At 41.8% G+C, this 21,825-nt stretch overlaps 1 protein-coding gene across 1 annotated transcript in view; it reads right to left on the reverse strand.

Annotated features, from left to right (window-relative positions):
- Nucleotides 1-334: 334 nt before the first annotated feature.
- Nucleotides 335-21,825, reverse strand: part of dnah1 (dynein, axonemal, heavy chain 1) — a 31,199-nt gene continuing 9,708 nt past the window's right edge. The window contains 51 exon segments of the mRNA XM_060857882.1: nt 335-763; nt 1,172-1,406; nt 1,836-2,042; nt 2,363-2,507; nt 2,870-3,000; nt 3,111-3,281; nt 3,874-4,050; nt 4,524-4,703; nt 4,834-5,004; nt 5,156-5,287; nt 6,990-7,148; nt 7,595-7,739; nt 7,901-8,097; nt 8,281-8,432; nt 8,740-8,935; nt 9,326-9,551; nt 9,742-9,902; nt 9,983-10,132; nt 10,321-10,440; nt 10,583-10,708; nt 10,934-11,065; nt 11,322-11,513; nt 11,622-11,789; nt 12,302-12,493; nt 12,594-12,779; nt 12,869-12,979; nt 13,079-13,270; nt 13,380-13,551; nt 13,746-13,954; nt 14,055-14,190; nt 15,321-15,517; nt 15,803-16,033; nt 16,126-16,304; nt 16,450-16,623; nt 16,740-16,897; nt 17,060-17,220; nt 17,349-17,489; nt 17,615-17,719; nt 17,981-18,139; nt 18,256-18,375; nt 18,523-18,717; nt 18,857-19,034; nt 19,188-19,342; nt 19,891-19,982; nt 20,073-20,259; nt 20,480-20,566; nt 20,670-20,819; nt 20,917-21,030; nt 21,113-21,218; nt 21,304-21,492; nt 21,646-21,759. Of these exon segments, the coding sequence (XP_060713865.1) occupies nt 642-763; nt 1,172-1,406; nt 1,836-2,042; nt 2,363-2,507; nt 2,870-3,000; nt 3,111-3,281; nt 3,874-4,050; nt 4,524-4,703; nt 4,834-5,004; nt 5,156-5,287; nt 6,990-7,148; nt 7,595-7,739; nt 7,901-8,097; nt 8,281-8,432; nt 8,740-8,935; nt 9,326-9,551; nt 9,742-9,902; nt 9,983-10,132; nt 10,321-10,440; nt 10,583-10,708; nt 10,934-11,065; nt 11,322-11,513; nt 11,622-11,789; nt 12,302-12,493; nt 12,594-12,779; nt 12,869-12,979; nt 13,079-13,270; nt 13,380-13,551; nt 13,746-13,954; nt 14,055-14,190; nt 15,321-15,517; nt 15,803-16,033; nt 16,126-16,304; nt 16,450-16,623; nt 16,740-16,897; nt 17,060-17,220; nt 17,349-17,489; nt 17,615-17,719; nt 17,981-18,139; nt 18,256-18,375; nt 18,523-18,717; nt 18,857-19,034; nt 19,188-19,342; nt 19,891-19,982; nt 20,073-20,259; nt 20,480-20,566; nt 20,670-20,819; nt 20,917-21,030; nt 21,113-21,218; nt 21,304-21,492; nt 21,646-21,759 (8,185 nt within the window). The 3' untranslated portion in view covers nt 335-641.

The raw sequence follows: 21,825 nt of genomic DNA on the forward strand, positions 1-21,825 counted from the left end.
TGAAATTTCACAGAGCTCAGGGTCGAAGTGGGAACCCTGGAGCTGTGACAGACCTGTTTTTAAAACAGTACAATCCAATCCAAAAGAAAAGATGGATTTCTGCATAAAAATCTGCTACAGTTCCAAACTATACAGTGTACATACTTGTAACTGTGTGAACAATGTTGTCTTTAAAATGTAATAAACAAGTACAGCAGTAAACAGAATAGATCTGATCATGGTGAATATCAGTGAATGTTATGATTATAAGCCTGGATACAGAAGTGATACTTTGAACTACGGTATCATTTGTTATAAAGCATTTGTTACCTTGGGAGAATAAATGCTTAAATGGGATATTTATTTTATTTATTTTTATTATTTATTAAGTATTTGTTAATGAAATATATTTCAGAAAGACACACAGAACATTCACTGCTAACGGAGCTAGGAAATGTGCTGCCACGCACAAACGAATTGTCTGACAAGATGAACCGTCTAGGAGATTAAATAGGAAATAGATTTGAGTGTACTTTCTGACAAGAGAGTTCCTCTTCAGTGATTTAAACACTGTGTCTTAGAAAGAAAAACAAAAAAGGGAGAATGTAGAAAAGGGTGCTGTGTGTGTGTGTGTATGTGTGTGTGTGTGTGTGTGTGTGTTTTCAGTAATTCAGAGCACATATCAGTGCCACCCCCTGCTTTATCCAGTACTTCTGGCTTTGGTCTGTGGGAAGCTCTACTGCGATTACATAGTTAGTGGAATGACCAGTGGTGGACAGAGTTCCTGAATAAAAAAAGAGGCAGACAGACAGAGATAGAGAGAGAGAGAGAGAGAGAGAGAGAGAGAGAGAGAGAGAGAGAGAGAGAGAGGAAAAATGAAACAATGAGAGGATGTACAAACTACAAAAAATATAGAATTGTAGAATAAAAGTTGCTTCTGAGATAAAAAAAATAATTTGCACGACATTTGCACAGCTCGAGTCATCATCCTTCCACGACATCTATTCTAAATTATTTTAAATCTTGTCAAATTAGTAACTGGAGCATTATTTCCAGACAGAATGTCATTACACTGTTCCTAACTTTAGTACCTGTGATCACGACTCTACTATCAGGTTCTATCATCAGATTTTTCCACTGTTCTAAAACTGTATCCAGCTCAAATAAACCCCCACACACACAAAGAGCTCACCAGCACGTGTAAGCGTTTTGTATATGGGGCAGACGTAGATGCCGGACTGTGGTGGTTTGCGGTTGGGCGTAGGCACCATCCAGATTACAGCCATCTCAGTGTGCAGCTCTTTGGGCCGAGACTCGGTCAGCAGTCCAGCATGTGCGTCCCAGCGTGCCCCTTCCAGGAACAAACCGTGGATGAAACACCCCGCCTCAGGCCGCTCAGTCAACTCCGCAGCTGTCTCTGTCATCACCTGTGGAGTCAAAAATAGATCAGGGGCATCACTGAGTGTCAGCAGGAGGATATAATGAACTTGGACAAATTTAAATGCAAGAATCAGACGTTATGATCACATAATGATTCTGTAGCTTTCATGATATGGAAAAATAACAACATTTTATTATATAATATTATATAATATTTATATATTATTATTCATATTTTATTATTACATAATAGTCACATGCACGCAGTATGCTGATGAAATACAGTTTTGCTGCTTGGGGTATTAGACAGTTTCAGCGATATTCAATGCAGACAACTTCGGAGCCATTAAATTCTCTCCACTACCCTTGCATCTATTAATGTTTCCTATCCTGAGGTAAAATAGACCCCGAATCAGAAGAAAACATAAAAACAATGTGAATAAATATATGGTAAATAGATTAGGAGGTGTAAGAACCTTGAAGTCGAAGCTGATGCTGTCAATGGAGAGGACATTGCGACGAGCGTAGTTCTGTAGCGTTCCCGTCAGGAACGCTTGCGGGAAGAAGAAGCCGCTGATCCAGAACACAGCCGGAATCCCGCCGGAGATCCACTGCTTCAAGAAACTGATGCGCTGCAGCAGGTTGGATACCCAGGAGGCCAGTGGCTTTAGAGATGGATACGCCTATGGGAGAAATCACGCTCAGCACTAAAACTAGAATAATAATTAATGGTTCCAAGCTATTTATGAAGATAATTAACAGAGTAAGAATTGCGCAGTAGGACAATAAATGTAATAAAAAATAAATAAAGAGGCTGATTTTAGTGACTTGTGTAACCACAGAAATGTTAAAACTGAATTGAATCTATTCAATAAATATTTCAGCATCTCTAAAATCAAATTTATGTGTCTGAGGGAGTCAAAGAAAAGAAAAGTTAGACAAAACACAACAGAAGGAGTAGAGGTGATGAAGGGGTGAGAAGTGGTGGAGGACAGATTCTTGCCTTGGCCTGCCACATTTCTGGAACAGCGTTGATGAACAGACTGTTGGCCATGAGCTCGAGCTCGGATGACATCACCACTAAACCTTTCAGAGCCTTCACCAGATCACTGAGACTCTGCAAGATCACTGTTAACAACTTATTATATCTGATAGAGAGAGAGAGAGAGAGAAAGAAAAAGAAAACAATTAATCACAGCAAACAACTTCAGCAATCTCAGGAAAGAAAAAGAACTGAAGGAGAAAGAGAAAAGAAAAACAATGGAGAAAACCAGCTATACAAATTTACAAATGTGTGAAATAAATAGATTACTGGAAATTAGATTAAATCTCAGTAGAGAAATTAAAGAGAAAAGAGATCACTGCTAATAATGGCAAATTAGAGAAACATATCTGAGAAAGAGAGTGAATAAATAGAGAATACAAACAGATTATCCCTTTAAAAAGACAAATATTTAGTGAAAATTTAGTGATTTCCTGTTCCTGATATGTGTATGGACTTTATATGCACCTTATGACTTCCTGAATCAGTACAGTGTTCATAGACTCCTCATACATCACTGGGTACTTGTTAAGTACTTCCTGAATGTTGATGGGTTTTGGAATCTTCTGCATAATGCCAGTCACGAGCTCCTCGACTATCTGTAGGACATCAGAATAGGGAACACTCACATAGCTGGCACACTGTCTACAGAGGAGTTCACAACCCTTTGGTTGAGAAGCTAAGGGTGACTTGAAGGGTGACTCAGTACCTCCTCTCTGGCTTTGCCCCCACTGGAGGCGACTCTGGGCTGCAGCTGGAGTACAGCACCCAACAGGGCGAACGTCTCGTTCTGGGCAAAGCTGATGTTGGCATTGTCGTGCAGGCCGAAGATCTCTGGCGTGTCATTGATTGGCAGGCTGCGGATATACGACAGGTAGCCCTGCAAATAATACATTACTGTATCAGGTCATATATGCAGGGTTGGTGGAAAAAAAACCTTTGACACGTTCTGCTACACATAGATCTGAAAACTCCAGGTGTTTCTTTGGTAAAACATTTTAGCATTTTACATCTTGTTAATCTTAAAGTAAAAAAAAAATATATATATTTAAAGATTTCTTTTCAAGTGCAGATAATTTAACAGCTAGTTAAGTGACTTGACTTTTCACCATGTCGCATACTGTGTAGTAGCAACAACTCCAAAGTGTCATGTTCACGTTCAAGGAAATCACACTTAGCTCGCAGGATTGTAGACATATTTAGAAACAGACATTTTCTTACTAACGTTTGTTTATCTGGCTCCTTAAATAACACGAGCTTTGCAGCAATTAAGCCCAGACAAGATCAGAAAGTAATTTCAGACTTTTCTTTGTTTGGTTTATATCTGCTTTCTTAAAGCAGAATTGTTAAAGTATGTTTTCTGTCCAAAACCAGATATTTTGCTAGCATTCATACATAACACACATGATGAAGAAAATTGTGTGTGTACAACTTTATGAATAATCCGGTAAGTGAATAGGTGTAAAGTAAACCTTGATGTTTTGGTCTGTGCTGATCTGGCGGTACTCTCCTGAGGCTGAGTAGACATACTCAGGTTTCAGCACAGCAGGACAGTAGAAGTCCTCCAACACGTTCATAATGCAGCGGCGATCCCAGTCGTCTGTCACACGACCACCGTAGTTTATCTCCCCAGCTGTGTACTTTAGAACCTAGACAGAGAAATAATGTTAGATAGAGAGTGAATGATGATGAGTGACAGAAAGTCACAGACAAGTTGCGGAAAAGATATTCAGGCACAAGTGTATTCTGTGTATAATCTGTAAAGAAGGAGGGAGTGTTTTCTTTTCTTTTCTCCCTTTAATTTTTATTGGAAGCATCTTGGAATCCTGGCATTACTTTTTTGAGTTATTACTTCTCAGCTCTATTTTCCTTTGCCAGGAAGCACTTGGAAAACAGACGCTTCGCTTTCCGCTTTAAAGCAATAACGAATCATGTGAAATAAATACAAAAAAAAATAGGCTCAGCTGTGTGCCTTGATACGTCTGCTGAATGAATCAGCTGTGTCAGGAAACAGGAAAGAATAAGGTATGAAATAGGTGGCTGGAGAATGTTGTTCTGTGAATGTGATTACAGAGCACATATATCTATTAGGTTGTGCGTGTGTGTGTGTGTGTGTGTTTGCCTTGTAAGGAATGTCCTGGTATTCATCAAGGAACATTCTGAGTTGGCTGATGCAGATGCTCAGGTCTCCGTCCGTGAACTCGTACGGAATGTTGAAACCCAGAGGACCAAATTTCCTGCGCTCAATGGCGTTTCCATGGAACAGACTGAGAGATAGCAACAAAGTCTTGAACTCTGCGGTCTAAGAGAGAGAGAGAAAAAAAGAGTAAAAGAGGTGAGATGACAGATCAGTTAAGTAGATTAAGTTTATTTTTGTGAGATGGGTGCTTGTGTGTGTGTGTGCATGTGTGTGTATGTGTGTGTATTTGCACCTTGGAGCAGGAGGTGAGGAAGTCATCGTTCAGGCTCAGGTAGGTCTTTAGCAGGTTAGCCTTGATGCCTCGTGGAGGTTCGAGGGTCATCTTGGAGCTGTTTTGAAGGATGGAGACCGGGAATTTATTGCTGGGTAAACTAGTAAGCCACAGACGGAAGTCCCGATGGACCTGATACACACACACACACACACACAGGTGTCCACATGCATAAACCGAAAAGCACAAAGTGATTGCTCCAATTAAACAAATGTCCTGTTGCTAAGATAATTAACTAATTAACTACCCACTACACATATAGTGTGTGTTTGGAGTAACTAACCCTGTCAGGGTTGATGTTCTCGATAAGTCGCTCCAGATTGGGCATCCAGCTGGGTGCCAGGTGGCAATTCTGGAAAAATACCCACAGTCCTTTTTCCATCGCACTGTGCATCATCTCTTCAGCCCAGGGACCCTGACGCACACACAAACACACACACACACACACACACACACACACAGATTACATTAACAACAAGCAAAATGGCCTCAACAAGCAATCCAGCCTCAACCCACAGCCTCTTAAATAATCAGCCAACATTATCAACAAAACTAAACACACATTCGAGGTTTAACATAAACATTTAGTTCAAAACATGTGCTCTCTGTGATTGCATTTGATCTTCCGCTAGCAGAGATGAATAGTTAGATTGTCGCTTCCTTTCTGAGAGATTCCATTCAGAGACTAGTCAAGGCCAAGATGCCAAAGCTTGAGAAGAAATTACACATTTGCTGATCACCAAAAAAAAAAAAAAACCCCACAATATCATGACAGTGAAATAAGTCATGTTAACATTCTGCCTAGACAAAACAATTACAAACAGGATGAAAAGCATTCACAACCAGCCAAAACAGTCTAACAGCTCGAAATTAGGAACATCCTGAGAGCTGTCTACAGCAGCGGCGTCCAATCTTATCCACAAAGGGCCGGTGTGGGTGCAGGTTTTCATTCCAACCGCTGGTCTACAGCATCGAACGACCAAACGAGGGGGAAAACCATGAAAAAAAAAAACATTGCAGACTGCAAAGGACAATCTACAAGCTGCAAGATTACAATCAGTTTAACATTCAGCTTCATTAAAAAGACCTAAAAGCGATAACTAAATAAACATTAATTTCATTCATTCATTCATTCATTTTCTAACGCTTTATCCGAACTACCTCGGGTCACGGGGAGCCTGTGCCTATCTCAGGCGTCATCGGGCATCAAGGCAGGATACACCCTGGGGAGAACATGCAAACTCCACACACACAAGGCGGAGGCGGGAATCGAACCCCCAACCCTGGAGGTGTGAGGCGAACGTGCTAACCGCTAAGCCACCGTGCCCCCTTAAACATTAATATCATGTTTATTAATTCTATATAAACATGATTTAATGATATAATTATATATCGTAAAAAAGCCCTCTATAATACTGCCTGCATTAGGAATCTTAAACCTTTATAGATTACAAACAGAGATATAAGGTCTATGGTATTAACTGAGAATTCTCCAACACTTATGTTAGAATAACACACAGTATCTGAACGTCACTGATAGTAAGTCTCTAGAATGTTCTCTCCCATTAACACTGAATCATTTGGCTTGTCAGTTTACAACATTAGAAAATATATATGTGTTGAGGAATGACTCATCTGACCTACATCATCAAATATATTCAGAGATAAAAGCCAAAACCTGATGTCATATGAGAAGTTTCATGTGTATGGGTGTGACCTCAGGCCTGTTGTCTATGGTTCTGAGACCTTCACTAGAAACATGAAGGCACGTCATTGTCCTGAACGAGTTAGGAATGTGGCAGCACTTTAGTAAGTGACCTACAGGCTAGAAACCGATATCAGCGTTCAGTACTGACTCGTTATAAGCAGCACAGTGGAGAGAACTGCTTTAATATATCACTGCTTTGTAAAAAAAAAAAAAAAAAGGTCAAGATCATTCTCAAAAACCTTTCATCAAAGGTGATATGCGTAAGAAAACGTAGAGCTGCACAGAGGTAGATTAATTGTAATTTACACTATAAACTAAAGTACAGAAGGTTTCATAATCCGGAGTTGACGTATCACATCACTGGATACCTAAAAAAATAAAAGTGTTTAATTTTTTTTTTGGTTCTAACCTGGCCCTGGCCCAGTGAGATGGCGCTCAGTTTCTTGGAGAACTTCATGGAGTCGGCAAACTTGTATAAGTCTTCTGCAGGGTCGGTGCCGGGTGATAGCACGAAAATAAGCGGAGTGGTGGGGGAGGACTCTTTAAAGACCACAGATAGGTCAGATGTCTAAGAGAGAGACAAGAATACGTTATATATATTATATATATTATATATGATGTGATCCTTACACCAATACAACATTTGTTTGACTGTATATTTATAATCACACCCTCCAGTGTCACCCATATGAGGATGAGGTTCCCCTTTGAGTCTGGTTCCTCGCAAGGTTTCTTCCTTTACCAATTTAAAGGAGTTTTTCCTTGCCACTGCTGCCTGAGTCACCTCAGACTTGCTCATTGGGGATAAATACATACACATTGTGAACTATAGATATATAATAATAATCTTGAATTTTTTATTATATTAATTCTTTATATTATTCCTTATGTTTATCTTCTGTTCTATGTTTATGTTCTGTAAAGCTGCTTTGAGACAATGTCTATTGTAAAAAGCGCTATACAAATAAACTTGAATTGAATATATATATATGTATAGTTCTAGATATTGCTAACCTGGGGCTCGATGAAGCGTTGACCCAGCTGTTCTGATACGAAGTCCTGCAGGCCGTGTGTGAGGCAGTCTACACGCAGACAGCGCAGCACTAACAGTCGCTGAAAACTGTCCAGCTTACTGTTCCACTCGGCCGGTAGAGTTTCTCTGTTTAATCGCATCGAGGGAAATAAAATTGCATAGATTGTATTGGCCTACATATATATGTGACGGTCAACTTTTACCTATATAGATATATGTGCTTCTTTCAGGCTTGTATATATACCAATGTGTTCTGTTTGTATGTATGTGTAAGAGTGAGAGGATACCGGTGTGGCTGGCTGCTGTCAAAGATCTGTCTGTATTCAGGCTCATATTTTGAGAAGGTGTGTGCCAGGCCTGTAAAGTTAGGCAGAGCACTGAGTGCCAAGATGTCCTGCCAGACCCGCTCTGATAGCCAAGAGGGAGACGGGTTTGGAAGCTGCTGCACGCTTGCGCCGCCTGATAACATGTACTGCCACTCAGCCTGGACATTAAAAAGGAGGTCAACCATTTCCATAAATCATGTATGTAATGATTAAAAAAAATTATAGCAATCTGGTTGACATTCCAGCAGCTGAGACCACATCCCACTGAAACAAGCTAAAACCCTGAGGGCAGAAAGGCAGGAGTGGCCAAAAGATTTTTTTGTTAATCGTGTTCTTCTCACCATATCAATCTTATTTTGGTTCATCATGATGCGGGCGCACAGCAAGAAGGCGAACATGAGCTTGTGCTTCTCGAACAAGCTGCGGCACACGTTGCTGTAGAGGCTAAATGTGAAGTAGTCGTTGATGTTGATGATGCGCTGCTCCAGTGTGTCTAAGAAAAGACAGAGAGCCACATGAAGTGAGATGATTATGTTGGAGTCATTTTACTATATTAATACAGGCTTGATCAAACCGGTAGACAAAACTGATACTAATAATAGTAGTACACGCTTTCAGAAACAAAAGTTACATGAGTCCAGTATTAATCCATCTTTATATTTGTGTGGTATCTGAATAAAAAAGCTTTATATAGACTTTTCTTTTTAAATTATTTCTTAACAACTCTCTCAGAGATGATGATGATGATGATGACGATTAAGATGATGTTGAAGATGGTGTTGTGTGAAGATATGCTCTACCTGCACGCTTCGAGTTAGCAATGCTTGCCATAAAGATTCCCTGGAACCACTCTAGAGAGTACTGATACATGGGGTCCACGTTGGACAGGTCGGATACGCAAAAGAAGAGGATCTGGGCACGTATGGCCACAGGGATGTACTCCTGACGCGTGGCATCGATGTCTCGCTCGGTCTCCTCCGCCACCATCACTTTGGCCTAGTACAGTCCAACATTATGGTAATAAAATTAATAATTAATACATTTCTATTTAAGGTGCAGTCTTATAATCATAGTTGCAGAGTCCCACAGTATATAGGTTATGGTATTGTATGTATTTCTTCCTGTATAAACTCACAGTCAGGTCTGTTTTAGGGAATTAAATGTGCTGTTTGTAATGTTCATAATAATAATCATATCATTTCAAAGATACCTAAAAGAACTACAATACCATCAATGCAATGTGACTGGTTTATTTTAGCCATTCATTTTCCAGTTACTGCTCCTTTTCCCTAAAACAACCCTTGAAGCAGGCATGGTTTTAACAGACAGGTTTCAGGAAGGTTTTCCTTAACTTTAGTCAGGTTATTTTGTAGTTTACTAACAGACCTGTATCTCTCCAGCTTTGATCTTAGAGGCTCCAAGCACTCGTATGAGCTCCTCATCATCGACGGGGTTACCCTCTGATGAGCTGAGCCTGAGCAGGATCTGGTCCTCTATCTCCTTCAGCTCCTGCTTCATGTGTGCATTGCTCACAATCAGCTGGTTCTTGGCCTCCTCCAGGTCAGGTCTCTCCTCAGCCACCACCCGGCCCAGCAGCTGGTCCTGCAAGCCACTGCACAGTATACGTGTTGCTTACTATAAGACTTCAATTCCTATTTAATTCATGAATTAACCAGAAAAAAATAATAAAAACAAAACAAAAAAAGAAATTCACACAATGACACCTGACGATTGTTTCAGGTGTCAGTCAGTATGTGTGCGTTGTACACTATTGCTCAACACTCTTGCGAAGAGAGCTGTACCTTGGGGAGAGTGTGAAGTTGATGAGGGTGACTTTGGTGGAGATCTCAGGAGAATAGTGCGGGTTAGGCAGCTTAGTGGTTATGTACATCTTGAAGTCATCATGGTAGGGAATAACTGTGTCACCTAACTTCAGTACTGTACTGCCCTGCTGCTTAAACGTCTGAGCATACACACACACACACAGAGTTCCAGTAACAAAAATAATTTAATATTACACATCATTTTACATACGTGCATTACCTGTCGCATCAAAACAGGGTCAAGTGCTGGGTCCAGCTCCTCTCCCACGTTCTCCAGCAGGCAAGGCTTTCCGAACCGAATTGCATTCTCCAAACTGCGCAGGAAGTCCCGGTCACTCAGCTTCATCACCTCCAGTCCATTATCACGTTCCTGAAGAGGCAGAGATGAAAACAATGTGTAAAAGTTAGAGAATCACAACACTACAGAAGCACGGAGCGAAAATATCGGACCAGACGCACAGGTAGAGTTTCACGAAACAGATCGGCACTGTAAATAGTGTGCCATGTTTTTGACAGGGAGGTTGTGCATTGTTTTTGTAAGTGTTTCTTAGCTCTTACCATGGTTTTTATCCACTTGTTGGCCTGGCCCTGAGGGTCGATGAACAGAGACCAGCGTTGAGAGTACTGAGTGATCACTCCATTTTCCACAGAGAGGTTGTCGTTTGGCAAACCGTAAATCTACACACACAAGAGCAAACACATACAAACAAAACAAATTGTTTATGTACAATTACATAAAATTCTTGTCTGCTTAATATGTTAAATTCCAGAAAAATATCAAGTATGTGTGAAGGTTAGTGTAGGTGTGTGTGGTTGTTACCTGCCAGGAGCGGATTTTGACTTTGTCCCCGAGTGTGCTAATGAGACTTGGCTCAGATGTGTGAGGGACCTGCTGTTTTTTAAATCCACGCAGCCACTCCTCAAACATTGAAGCACGATACTCGCCCTGTAAAATGCACACATGCACACACACATTTGTAAATGTGATATAAACAACCAGCTGCAGGCACACAATCTTATACAGCCTCATGACATGCTATAGATAACCAGACCACACAAATTTCCAAGTCAAAACTAATACAACACAGAGCAAACAATATACCATACTCACATACGCATTATGTTAACATGTTTACACACAGAGACAAAATAAAACCATGTGCATACTCACGGTGAAAGGTCCGAGGTAGGCTACGTATGCTGCAGACAGCAGCACATCGCCAGCTACATTATCCACCAGATATTCCAAATGTTGCACTGTTTCACTCCAGCGCGTCTTCTCATCGGCGAGCCCGCCAATCAGCTACAACACACACGCATTTTCACGACTTTATCATGTAAACAATAAACACAGGGATAAACATGAAAATGTGATGGAAATTACGTGGGTGAGGCATAACGTTGGCGATTTGCAAATTTGGTTGTTGTACAACTGAACTTGTGAATTGTGCAAATTATTTGGACCAATGTTTGTTGTCCGGGTCAAATTTTGTATGTGTCTGTATGTTATAGTATGTGCATGTGCACTGTGCTATTTATACAGATTTGGCCCTGCTCACTTTGTCTGCACGAATCAGTCTGATTTCACACAGCTTGCACTTGCTGTCAAGCTCATCACGTTTAGCTAGACACTCTTGATATTTGGCCTGCAGCGCTGCAATGCCCTCCTCCACTGCATCAAGCTTTTCTTTGGCGTCTTTCAGAATATTCTGGGTTACTGCCAGGTCCTCCTGGGCCAGAGCAAGAGCTTGCTGCTCACACATAAACACACATTAATAGTAGAATTACAGGTCAGATATTGGTGGTTGCAGTACTTATATCGGAACTGCAGAGGGCAGCAGTGTGGTTTAAGTTCTCACCCTTATAGGCTCCACAGTTTTGACCACAAAATGGTACCCATGCATAGCCCGCACCCACAGGCAGATGGATGTGCAGGCCCTGGACACTTTAGCTATAGAGGTCGGATGGAATTCCTCATTGTCAATGTAAGGCTGCAACATTTTGATTACAGGTTCCGGGATATTGTCCTGATGAGAATGTAAAAAGGAATGTGGTAAATAAGTTTCTTCCTCAATTCTTTCTAATGGTACACAGTATACAATATCACAGTATACGCATAAACAGGCAAGTTTCCACGTTACCCAAGCATCAGATTCATAGACTAGTCAGACCAACAAAAAGTTACTAGTCTGCGGCATGCACGTGATAATAGATGGTAGCCGAGAGATAAATTTAGTCTTCTCGCATATTACACATATAATCATACGCATGTGTACAGTACATCCCAAACAGAAAGGAACCTGTGGTCAAAGCACAAGACCAGCTACAGTTAAGAGTCGCTCATCACCAGTATTGGAATGTGGTCTTAAAAATAGAAAGTTTTCCCCATTTAGAATAAGAAAAAAAATAATTTCAACTAAAATATATATATATATATAGTTTACATATAAAGAGCCATAAAAGAAAATTACAAATGCAATCTGCAATTTAATAGTTGAAAGCAAACCAAAAATACAGTGTGTGTGGCTGTTTGTGTGACCTTGTCAAACTTGAATAGGCTGTCTAAGAATTTCCCAGGATCCTGCAGAAGTCCTTTTCCAGGTTCCCAGTAATCATCCACCTTGCTCCCTGGCTTTTCTCCAGCTACCTTTTTGGGTTTGATGCCCTTCAGAATGCACACTGCCTCGATGACCAGCTTCACTCCTTGAGGAGGCCTCTGCATCGCCCTCACCTGGACAACATGGCACAAACAAACACGCTTCAAAAAATGAAAAAGGTTTCATCTGTACACTTAACTGTAATTTGAGGTTTTTGGAAGTATTGAGCGTCACCTCAGTCACATCATTCTTGTTGAGAGATTTGAGGCTGGCTAGGGCATCATCCAGCGCAGGCAGAGCTACATCGAGGTTTTTCTGGGCATCTGCAGCATATGCACTGGCTATACTGGCCTTCTCAGATGCTTTGGCCTCCTCGGCCTGCACGGACACACGGGTCTCCTCTGCAACCAATGTGTCTTTCTACGTGTACACACATATTGACAGAGCACATTCAATAAGAGGTAAATTTTTACTTTCATTATATAATGATGATGATGATGATGACATACCTCGATTTTCTCCATGGTGACAATGGTGTCTTTGGCTGCTTCCTCCAGGAGAGGTCTCATTGTTTCCAGCTCCTCCTGCATCTTACTCACATCCTCGGCTGTGCTCAAGAGCTAACACACACACACACACACACACACACACACACACCTGTTAGATTCCTAAGACAAAGACAGGTTAAAACAAATAAAACTTTTCCGTGTTGCGGTCACCTTGTCCAGACCAGCCTTCATTCGCTGACGAGCACCATGCAGTTCTTGTTTCTTTCGGCCAATCAAGGCTGAGAAAATGCTGAGCAGCTCCAGGTAGCTCTTGGGTGTGACGTAGTTATAGCGTGAGAGTTCGGCGCGGTACTGTTCACATTTGCGAGCTACCATCTCGTGGATCTCCACACACATTGACGTCTAAAAAAACAGAGAGTATATTTGATTGGTATATATATATATATATATATATATATATATTTTTATAAGCAGCGCACATACACACACTGAAACACAGATTTTCTCTCACCATGCCTCTCATGGCAGTAGGACTGGCCTCCAGTTCTGGTAGCTCATTGAGGAAGGATGTTGCTACGGACTGCAAGGCCTCCTGTGGCCAGGCGCTGAACCAGTCAATGGTACAGCATGTGACAAGAGAGGGGAACTGCCTGAGTCTGGCACGGAATACTTCACCTATCGGACTTCGGAGCAAGGAGACAGACACATTTGGCACAATTGGTGTAGACATTGATTACTCTATACTGTATGATTCTGTATAATTATTATACACTGAGAAAATTAAGTAGTCCTAGATCCATTCCAGTGTGTGAATTTCTTTGTGACAAGCATCCACATGAAAATGGAACACAAAAGAATTTTGATGAACAGGCCAAACCTCATGCACAGCACGGTGTGGATGTTGCTGCGAACTCTCCTGACGTAGGCGGCCATGAGGTTGGCCTTGGTGGGCTGCATGCCGAGATCCTGCACTACAGGCTTCATGGCTGTCATGATCCTCTCCTGCTCTTCTCCGTTGTACAGGTTTGGCACATCGCCTGAGTTCAGGATGTTATTGATGTCCTCCAGGAAAGACTCGCTCTTAATCTGAAAAGCAGAAGGCAAGAGTAAGTCTATGTGAGTGTATTCGGTGCTTTGAATAAGACCAAGAGGATGTGAATAGATTATTGTTTAGATTATACTATACCTGGGTGTCGACAAAGAGGAAGGTGATCTGAACATTCTTGAGCCCGGCCTTCATCATGATATTCTTAATATCCTCCCTCCACTCTGGCACACCGTAATTCTTTGACAGTTCAATCTGGAAGCACTCGTAATCAGATCTTATAACGCAGAAGGACACAACAACACCACAAAAAATTATTTAGCGTATTACACCTTCTAAAAATTCATTATTGCTCTGTCATAGGCGTGTAACATATTTTATTGACTGAACCTTTTTTTTTTAAGAGAATGTTAAGATAAATATTTTGTAACTGGTAACCGTAGTAACCATTGGGATCCACAAGCATTCGGTTCTGAGTAAATTAGTTTTCATCTCTAAGAAGAACCGCCGTTTAGTAGACGTGCAGGTAATCTGTAATGCGGTGTCACGAGCCTTTCTCTTCTATGTGGGCTGTGTAAGAGCGGGCTCTAATTTGCAGCGTGTGTGCCCTCACATGTGGCAAAAGACGAGGAGGAAACTCTAACAGTGTACATCAGAACTTTAACCTTAAATGTCCAACATGTGTGACCACATTATTAGGTCCTCTGCTGTTTAATAAGAGCCGGTTTATATTATCTGTGACCGGTAATAACGCTAATTGGCCAAAATATCCCATACATGGCTTCTTTGTCCACACCGTAATGATTAGTTGTGGAATCCTGCACATGTCCTCTGTGCTCGGATATGGGACCATAACGACTTTTTAATGACTGCTTGTGTATTCAGAATGCTGCTGCTTTGAAATGTACATGTTTGAAGTACCTTTTGTGCAGAAGCTAAATGGAAACCCTCTGCATGTGTGTTCTAACCCTGACTTATTAAACACAGCATGTAAAGGTTTATAGATTTGCAGTAGTGCGGAATGCATTTGTTCTCAAGCTCAGCTCTGAAACAAAATCCTGAACTTCTTTATTTAAATATCTGTCTAAATATCGGATGTGTTTGATTTGAGTCGTAAATGAGCAAATGATGACTAAACTGAGAAAATTATAAATGGTGCACTTTTAACAAATTTCATTCTCTCGCGTCACATTTAGCTTTTCAGTAACAATGGCCAGTGATTATTTGCATAAGAAAATAAGATTCAATTAGATGGGTCTGATTACTTGAGCCGGTTTATAAATGATTGTATTTTAAACAATATGGGAGCATAAAAAATATCCATTTAGGAAAGTGAAGGTCTACTGCCTTTAAACTATTAGTTTATTTCTGCAATGTTGTTAATTAACATTGTGTGCTGTCTCTTACATGTGTGAGGCGAGTTTGGTGAGGGACTGGCGCCCGCTGCCGCCCAATCCGAGCAGAAGGGCATTTCCCAGCGATTGGCGCAGAATGCGGGCGATACGGCACACATGTTGGATGGCATCCATAAAGAGAACTAGCTTCATCTTAGTGGTGCTGAGCTGGTTGTAGTCATCCATGTACTCCTCCATTACCCGGGCCAGCTGAAGACAAGGCAAGGGATTAAGCAAGAAAGAAAAAAAGAACAAATTCGGAAATTAAAAAGGAAAGCGTTCTTAAGCAAAATATTTGCAACACGAATATCTTTACTTTTATAAACATGACTTACAGATTCACCTGCAGAACTTAAGCTTATTAAGTATTTAAACAGAGATTACATCTTCTGGAGCAATCTGTGCTATACTATTTGTAAAATACTGGTGTGAGAATTTTATTCTGTTTAAAGAGGTAACGCCGAGTTAACGCAGATTAAATGGCTAGTGTCCCACCTTCTCCTTGTCCTCAATGAGCTGGTACAGTTTGTTATCAGTACCAGGGATCATGAAGTCTCCAAAGAGGACCGGCTGGCAGGGCACCACCTCCTGGAAGCTGCAGCCGAACTCCATGATACGCTCCTCTAGTATCTTATCGAACCAGTCCCTGTCCTCCTGACTCACCAGTCTGTCTTGGAACACACGGCAGCTCTCGTGGTACCACAGCCGCAGGAGCTGGGCCTTGTCCTGGGGCAATACAGAGGCACTTTTTTCTTTAAGCATTCCCTTACACAACATGTCATATCAATTCAGATACTCCGTAAACACTGTTTCTCTACCTCTATCTTTCCAACATCAGCCATGAGCACACCCTGGAAGACCTTGGACAGGTCACGCAAGTTGAAAGTGTAGTGCGATTTTGCTGGAGTAGGCAGGAGGTTAGAGGTGATGGTGGAGTAAACCTTAATAGTAGCATCCACTAGAGGCTCATTCAACTGAACCAACTCGGGAAGCTTTTCTGAAGAAAATAGATACAAGACAAATATAAGATATAATCTGAAGTATTAGTCATGATTGCAGTGAAGAACAGCGCTGAGGTACCTTAGTACCTGTATCTCTTAGTACTCTTTTTGATCAACACTTTATAAATGTCCATAACTCACCTATCCAGCTGCCCAGGATAGTGGAAAAGATTTTTTTCTTGCTAGAATCCTCCATCTCAGTGAAGGAGAGGTAGTTAAAGTGGCGTGTGAACCGTTGGGTGATTTGGTTCCGGCCTCCACCAGGAGGACCCATGGCACAAACAAAATTGATGTCCACCAACTGCTTAAATGTTCCTGGTAAAAATAAAAATCAGTATGTCTGTAATATATGCTCTAATATATGTGTACCTGTCTATTTATGTGTCTAAGTCATGAATTTTTAATCATTCACTAGCTTACTATCTGCTCACCTATCTGCTTCCGGTCATACCAGCCTCCATGGTCCATCCACTGGCGCAGGAGCTCGATGGGCGGCTGGGCACCGTACGTCTCCAGCATAGGCATGTTAAGGTCGTCAATGAAGAAGATAAAGTACTTTCCCAAAGGAGGACCGAAAACACCCTTCCGCCTGGTACACACAACCAAAATGGTTATCAATCAGGACAATATTTCATAGAAAATATAAGAAGCAACGTGTTCAGTGCTGAAAGCTGTGTAGAGAAATATTTCCAGATCTTTTTCATGACTGCTCTATAGCTAATTCCTTAGCTAAAGGCTCAGTGCAGCAGACCTCTTGTCCAGCTTGCTGTCGATGTAGTCCTGTGTCTGGTTGGAGGAGGTGCGGGCTGAGAACATGAGGAAATGAGTGATGTATTCGGGTGGCATGTCCTTCAGCAGCTTATCGGACACAGTCAGTGTCTTGCCCGTGCCTGTGGGGCCAAGACACAGCACCTATAAAACACAGGATGCATTTTATCCACGCTCTTGGTATCTTGTATCAATCAATAAGTGCGTCTGCGATGCTAATACAATAATTTACATTTATTTAAATGACAGAAATAAACTTGAAGTTTACATACTGGCTTCTTGTTGGACAGAAGCATGTCTAACAAGAAGGACATGCGAACTGTGTCAGAGGTGGGCACGATGATGTCTGTGTAGCTGGTGTCTCGGGTGATGACGATGTCGTTGATGTACTGCATCCAGTTGACCCATTTCACCTTGCAAAATAATGTGAATTATTTAATGAAGAAATGCTGTTAAAAAAAAATGAATTTAATTCCTGTATCCTGTATTCCTGTATCCAATTAATTCTTAAAACAGCTAGAATATAAAGCCTCCTCACCTCCCTCCTTTCAGCATCCTCCTCATCTTCATGCAGATGACTGATGCCTGCGTCGTCTAGTTGATAGTCATACACCAGTCCCTCTTCTGGGAAACACAACTGAATCTAGAGAGGAAACACACTGACTGTTTAAACAGCTGCCCTCCACTGAGAGATGATATTTTGCTTATGTATGCTTTCTAAGTCTAATTTAATATGTAATGACAAGTGCAGAAAAATCTGGTTTCTGCAGATTGAAACCATGAATTCATTATTATTCATTATATTCAATATCTCAACAGCTTTAGTCTGCAATGTCTCATATATACACAGCATTTGTGGAAGTATTTGGAGTTCATTTAAGGAATAGTTATTGGGGTTAAGTACTTTTTCTTGCTTCATCTTTTTTCTTAGCCAGGCACTGAAGCGCTGGCGGCTTGCAGCATCTCCAGTGGCCCCCACGGTCCATATCAGAGAAAAAATAAACCACGGTTCAATCAGCTCATGCACACGGTCCAGCTTATCCTTTGGAGGTGGTTTTTCTCCCTAAACACACACACACACACACACACACAAAGACAGTAACCTGTGAATAATGTTGTGTACACTGTATATTTAAACCAATTTACTGTTACTAAAAAAAAGATGTGACTTAAATGAACCTCGCGTGGGATGAATGGCTGAAAGAAGCAGTCCAGCAGTTTGAGTAAAGAGCAGGTCAGGTTGCTGTCCATCGAGGTAATAACTTCAGTCACTGACTTCCTCACAAACGTGATAGAATCCTGTGAAAGAACATATACAAACCTCATATATATATATATATATATATATATATATATATATATATATATATATATATATATATATATATATATATATGTATATATACGTTTATTCAGTGAGACAGTGAGAAATGGTCTGTTGCTGACCTGCAGAAATTGTGTGAAGAGGGAGTCGAGCTGCTGGGCATGTGGCTGTATAGGCACAGGGATGGTGCGTAACCAGCATTCAGTGAATGGAGAGAGTCCTAGAATACTAGGCTCCAAAAACACCATTCCACAGCGGGACACTGTGGCAGGAGACGCCACGGCCAGATCCTGTACCTCGAACATCAGAGTCATCACCTGGGCACAGGTACAAGACATGACAATAAATAAACCTTACCAAAAAGAAAGCTAGCAGAGATAGACTAATATGGACTACACAGCCGAAGTTAGAAGCCTGAATATACAAGAAAACAAAAGTCAATGAACTGAAACTCACGTCTGAAAGTTTGATAATCTCTCCCGAGCTCAAACACAGCTTCTTATTGTCATCCAGTACAGTGTTCATGTTCTCAATCCAAACAGCATCTACCGGCCCGTCAAACATGTACCACTTCTTCTCCTCGTCCATCGCAGAAGCTCCGGTGCGGATCAGGGACGACAGGATGCCGTCCGTCCTGAGCGTAACATGAGATTTTGCTAGTCATTTCGCATATCAAATTTAAATAGAATGCTTTAAACTACAATTTCTACTGAGATAACATCTCCCAAAGGACACAACTGAAGTCCAGCCAGAATCAAGGATGCCTGCATGTCCATTAGACTCTCACCACTCGTGTGTGAGCAGATCAAACTCTCCGTACAGCTGCCCCATAGTGATGGACTTTGGGTTTAGAACGTAGGTCTGAACAACCTGGTACACTCCACCACTGACCGAAGGCTGACCCTGCAGAGCCGTCAAAGCCGCCGCCAACACCTCGTAGCACTGATAGATGCAAGCATAAAGCATGGGTGACCTCTTTGATGAGTTACTAAATACTAAAATCATTTTCGGCTTAACAACATATACAGAGGTTGTAGTTGAAAAAACTATAAAAATTAAGACCACAGACTCTCACTCACTCACTCACTCATTTTCTACCGCTTATCCGAACTACCTCGGGTCACGGGGAGCCTGTGCCTATCTCAGGCGTCATCGGGCATCAAGGCAGGATACACCCTGGACGGAGTGCCAACCCATCGCAGGGCACACACACACTCTCATTCACTCACGCAATCACACACTACGGACAATTTTCCAGAGATGCCAGTCAACCTATCATGCATGTCTTTGGACCGGGGGAGGAAACCGGAGTACCCGGAGGAAACCCCCGAGGCACGGGGAGAACATGCAAACTCCACACACACAAGGCGTAGGCGGGAATCGAACCCCCAACCCTGGAGGTGTGAGGCGAACGTGCTAACCACTAAGCCACCGTGCCCCCCAAGACCACAGACTTAAACTTTTATTTGGTTTAGAGTAATTGGAGTCACCTTAGTTTTGCCCGAACCGGAAGGTCCAACCAGCATCAAGCCATGTCTCACCACAGTGGTCTCATACAGCTGAATAACCTTTGTGATGTAACCTGCAAAAAAGTAAAATAGAAGTAAAAATATCAGGAAATAAATTTGCTCTGCCAGCTTGAGCAATTTCTGACAGAATCCAAACCTCTCACCGTCCACGTCTTTCAGGCATTTGATCTTGCAGACGTTACGGATTGACTCCTCCAGCGTGCCGTAATCGATGGGCTCCTCGCGGATATTTGGGAAGAGATCGGACACAATGCCGTTGAAGAGTTTGAGGTCATCCTGCAGGAACTTGGGCACGTTAACGTCTCTGATGGCACGCAGACAGATCAGCGGCTGCGGAAGCAGATTACATCCAAATTAAGACTTATTTTGATCGTTAGATTGATAAGTTATAGTTGTAAAGAAATGAATAGGAACATATCAAAATCAAGACATGAAATAACATCAATGAGCATAGAAATAAATAAATGACAGACTGTATTATTTATAAGAAGACATAAATATGAAAACAATCATTTCCTCCCGTGACACAACATCAACACAATCTGTTCACCTCATTCATTTCAGGGTTCTCTCTCTTCAGGTTTCCTGCAGCAGAGATCACGGTTTTCACAGCTCGCATGCCAAAGTCATAGTGGTCCTACATGCCAAAAAACACAGCACAATACATATACATCCGCATTGAACAATCGCTGCACGACGTCTAGACTGTATTCCTACATGTTACACATAGAAGATGAGACCTGGGAGCTGAGCTGCTCAGAGGACAGCTTGAAAGTGCTGGTGATCTTTTTGGAGAGGACTTTTGCATCGCTGAAGCCAAACGAGTACAGAGAGATCTCGGCGATCATAGCGTAGTCTGGGACCATCATGGCAACGGGACGAAACAGAGCCTGCAGGAGATTATGAAACATGTTTGTAACTATGACAGTGAAAATACATAGAGCTCTGCAGTGAAAAACATAAAAAATGTGAACTGACTTAAAGTACCTTCAAGTTGTCAGGCAGCTCAGTTCGGCCGGCGTAGCCTGGGTTCATGGTAATAAACACGGCACAGGAGGGAACCAGCGGGATCTCGGTTCCTTCAAACACAAACCTCTCTGCCTAAACAAAGACACACACTTTATATTCGATGGTGATCTTAAATATTACAAACCCTCGTGTTTGTGCGTGTGCTCTAACTCACACTCTGCTGCTGCGCCTTTTTGATGGTGGTAATCTGTTGAGCCACCACAGACAGCACCTCAACATCAATACGGTTGAATTCGTCGAAGCACGCCCAGGCTCCAGAACTGTAAACACACAAATCAACACATGTACCATACCTTCAGCACCAGTCCAGCACCTTAAACAGAGCACCTGGTAGGTGTGTCTAACCTGGCTAGACCCTTGAGAAACTTTCCCATAGCGAGGAAGTCAAGCTGGTCAGAGCAGTTGAAGACGACAGTTTGGATGGCCAGTGCTTTGCCCAGATCTTTAGTGGTTTCCGTCTTACCAGTTCCAGCTGGACCAGCTGGAGCACCTCCAAACTTCAGGTGCAGAGCACCAGTTAGCGTCAGGTAACACCTGGGTGAAATACAGGAAGCAGTATGTATGTACAAATCATGATTTCAGTCGTAATGAAGAATGAAAGTGAAAGCCGAGATCTGAATTGTCAGTGTGCACTGAGTGGTTATTATGGTGTGTAGCATTCATATTTATGTTTCTCTGCTTTTTTACCTGTCAGTCAGTGGTGTAATGACAAGTCGCCCGGAGTTACCGAGATACTCGTAGCCATAGAGGAATTCTGCATTCACTGCCCTGATGTAGAGGTCATCTTTTGACCAGTAATATCTACCAACATACACAGTTTCATAATCTCACGCGTTACAAGGATTATCGTCTCTATCGTAATACCAA

The sequence above is a fragment of the Tachysurus vachellii genome, chromosome 22, assembly GCF_030014155.1.
Source record: "Tachysurus vachellii isolate PV-2020 chromosome 22, HZAU_Pvac_v1, whole genome shotgun sequence".
Lineage (NCBI taxonomy): Eukaryota > Metazoa > Chordata > Actinopteri > Siluriformes > Bagridae > Tachysurus > Tachysurus vachellii.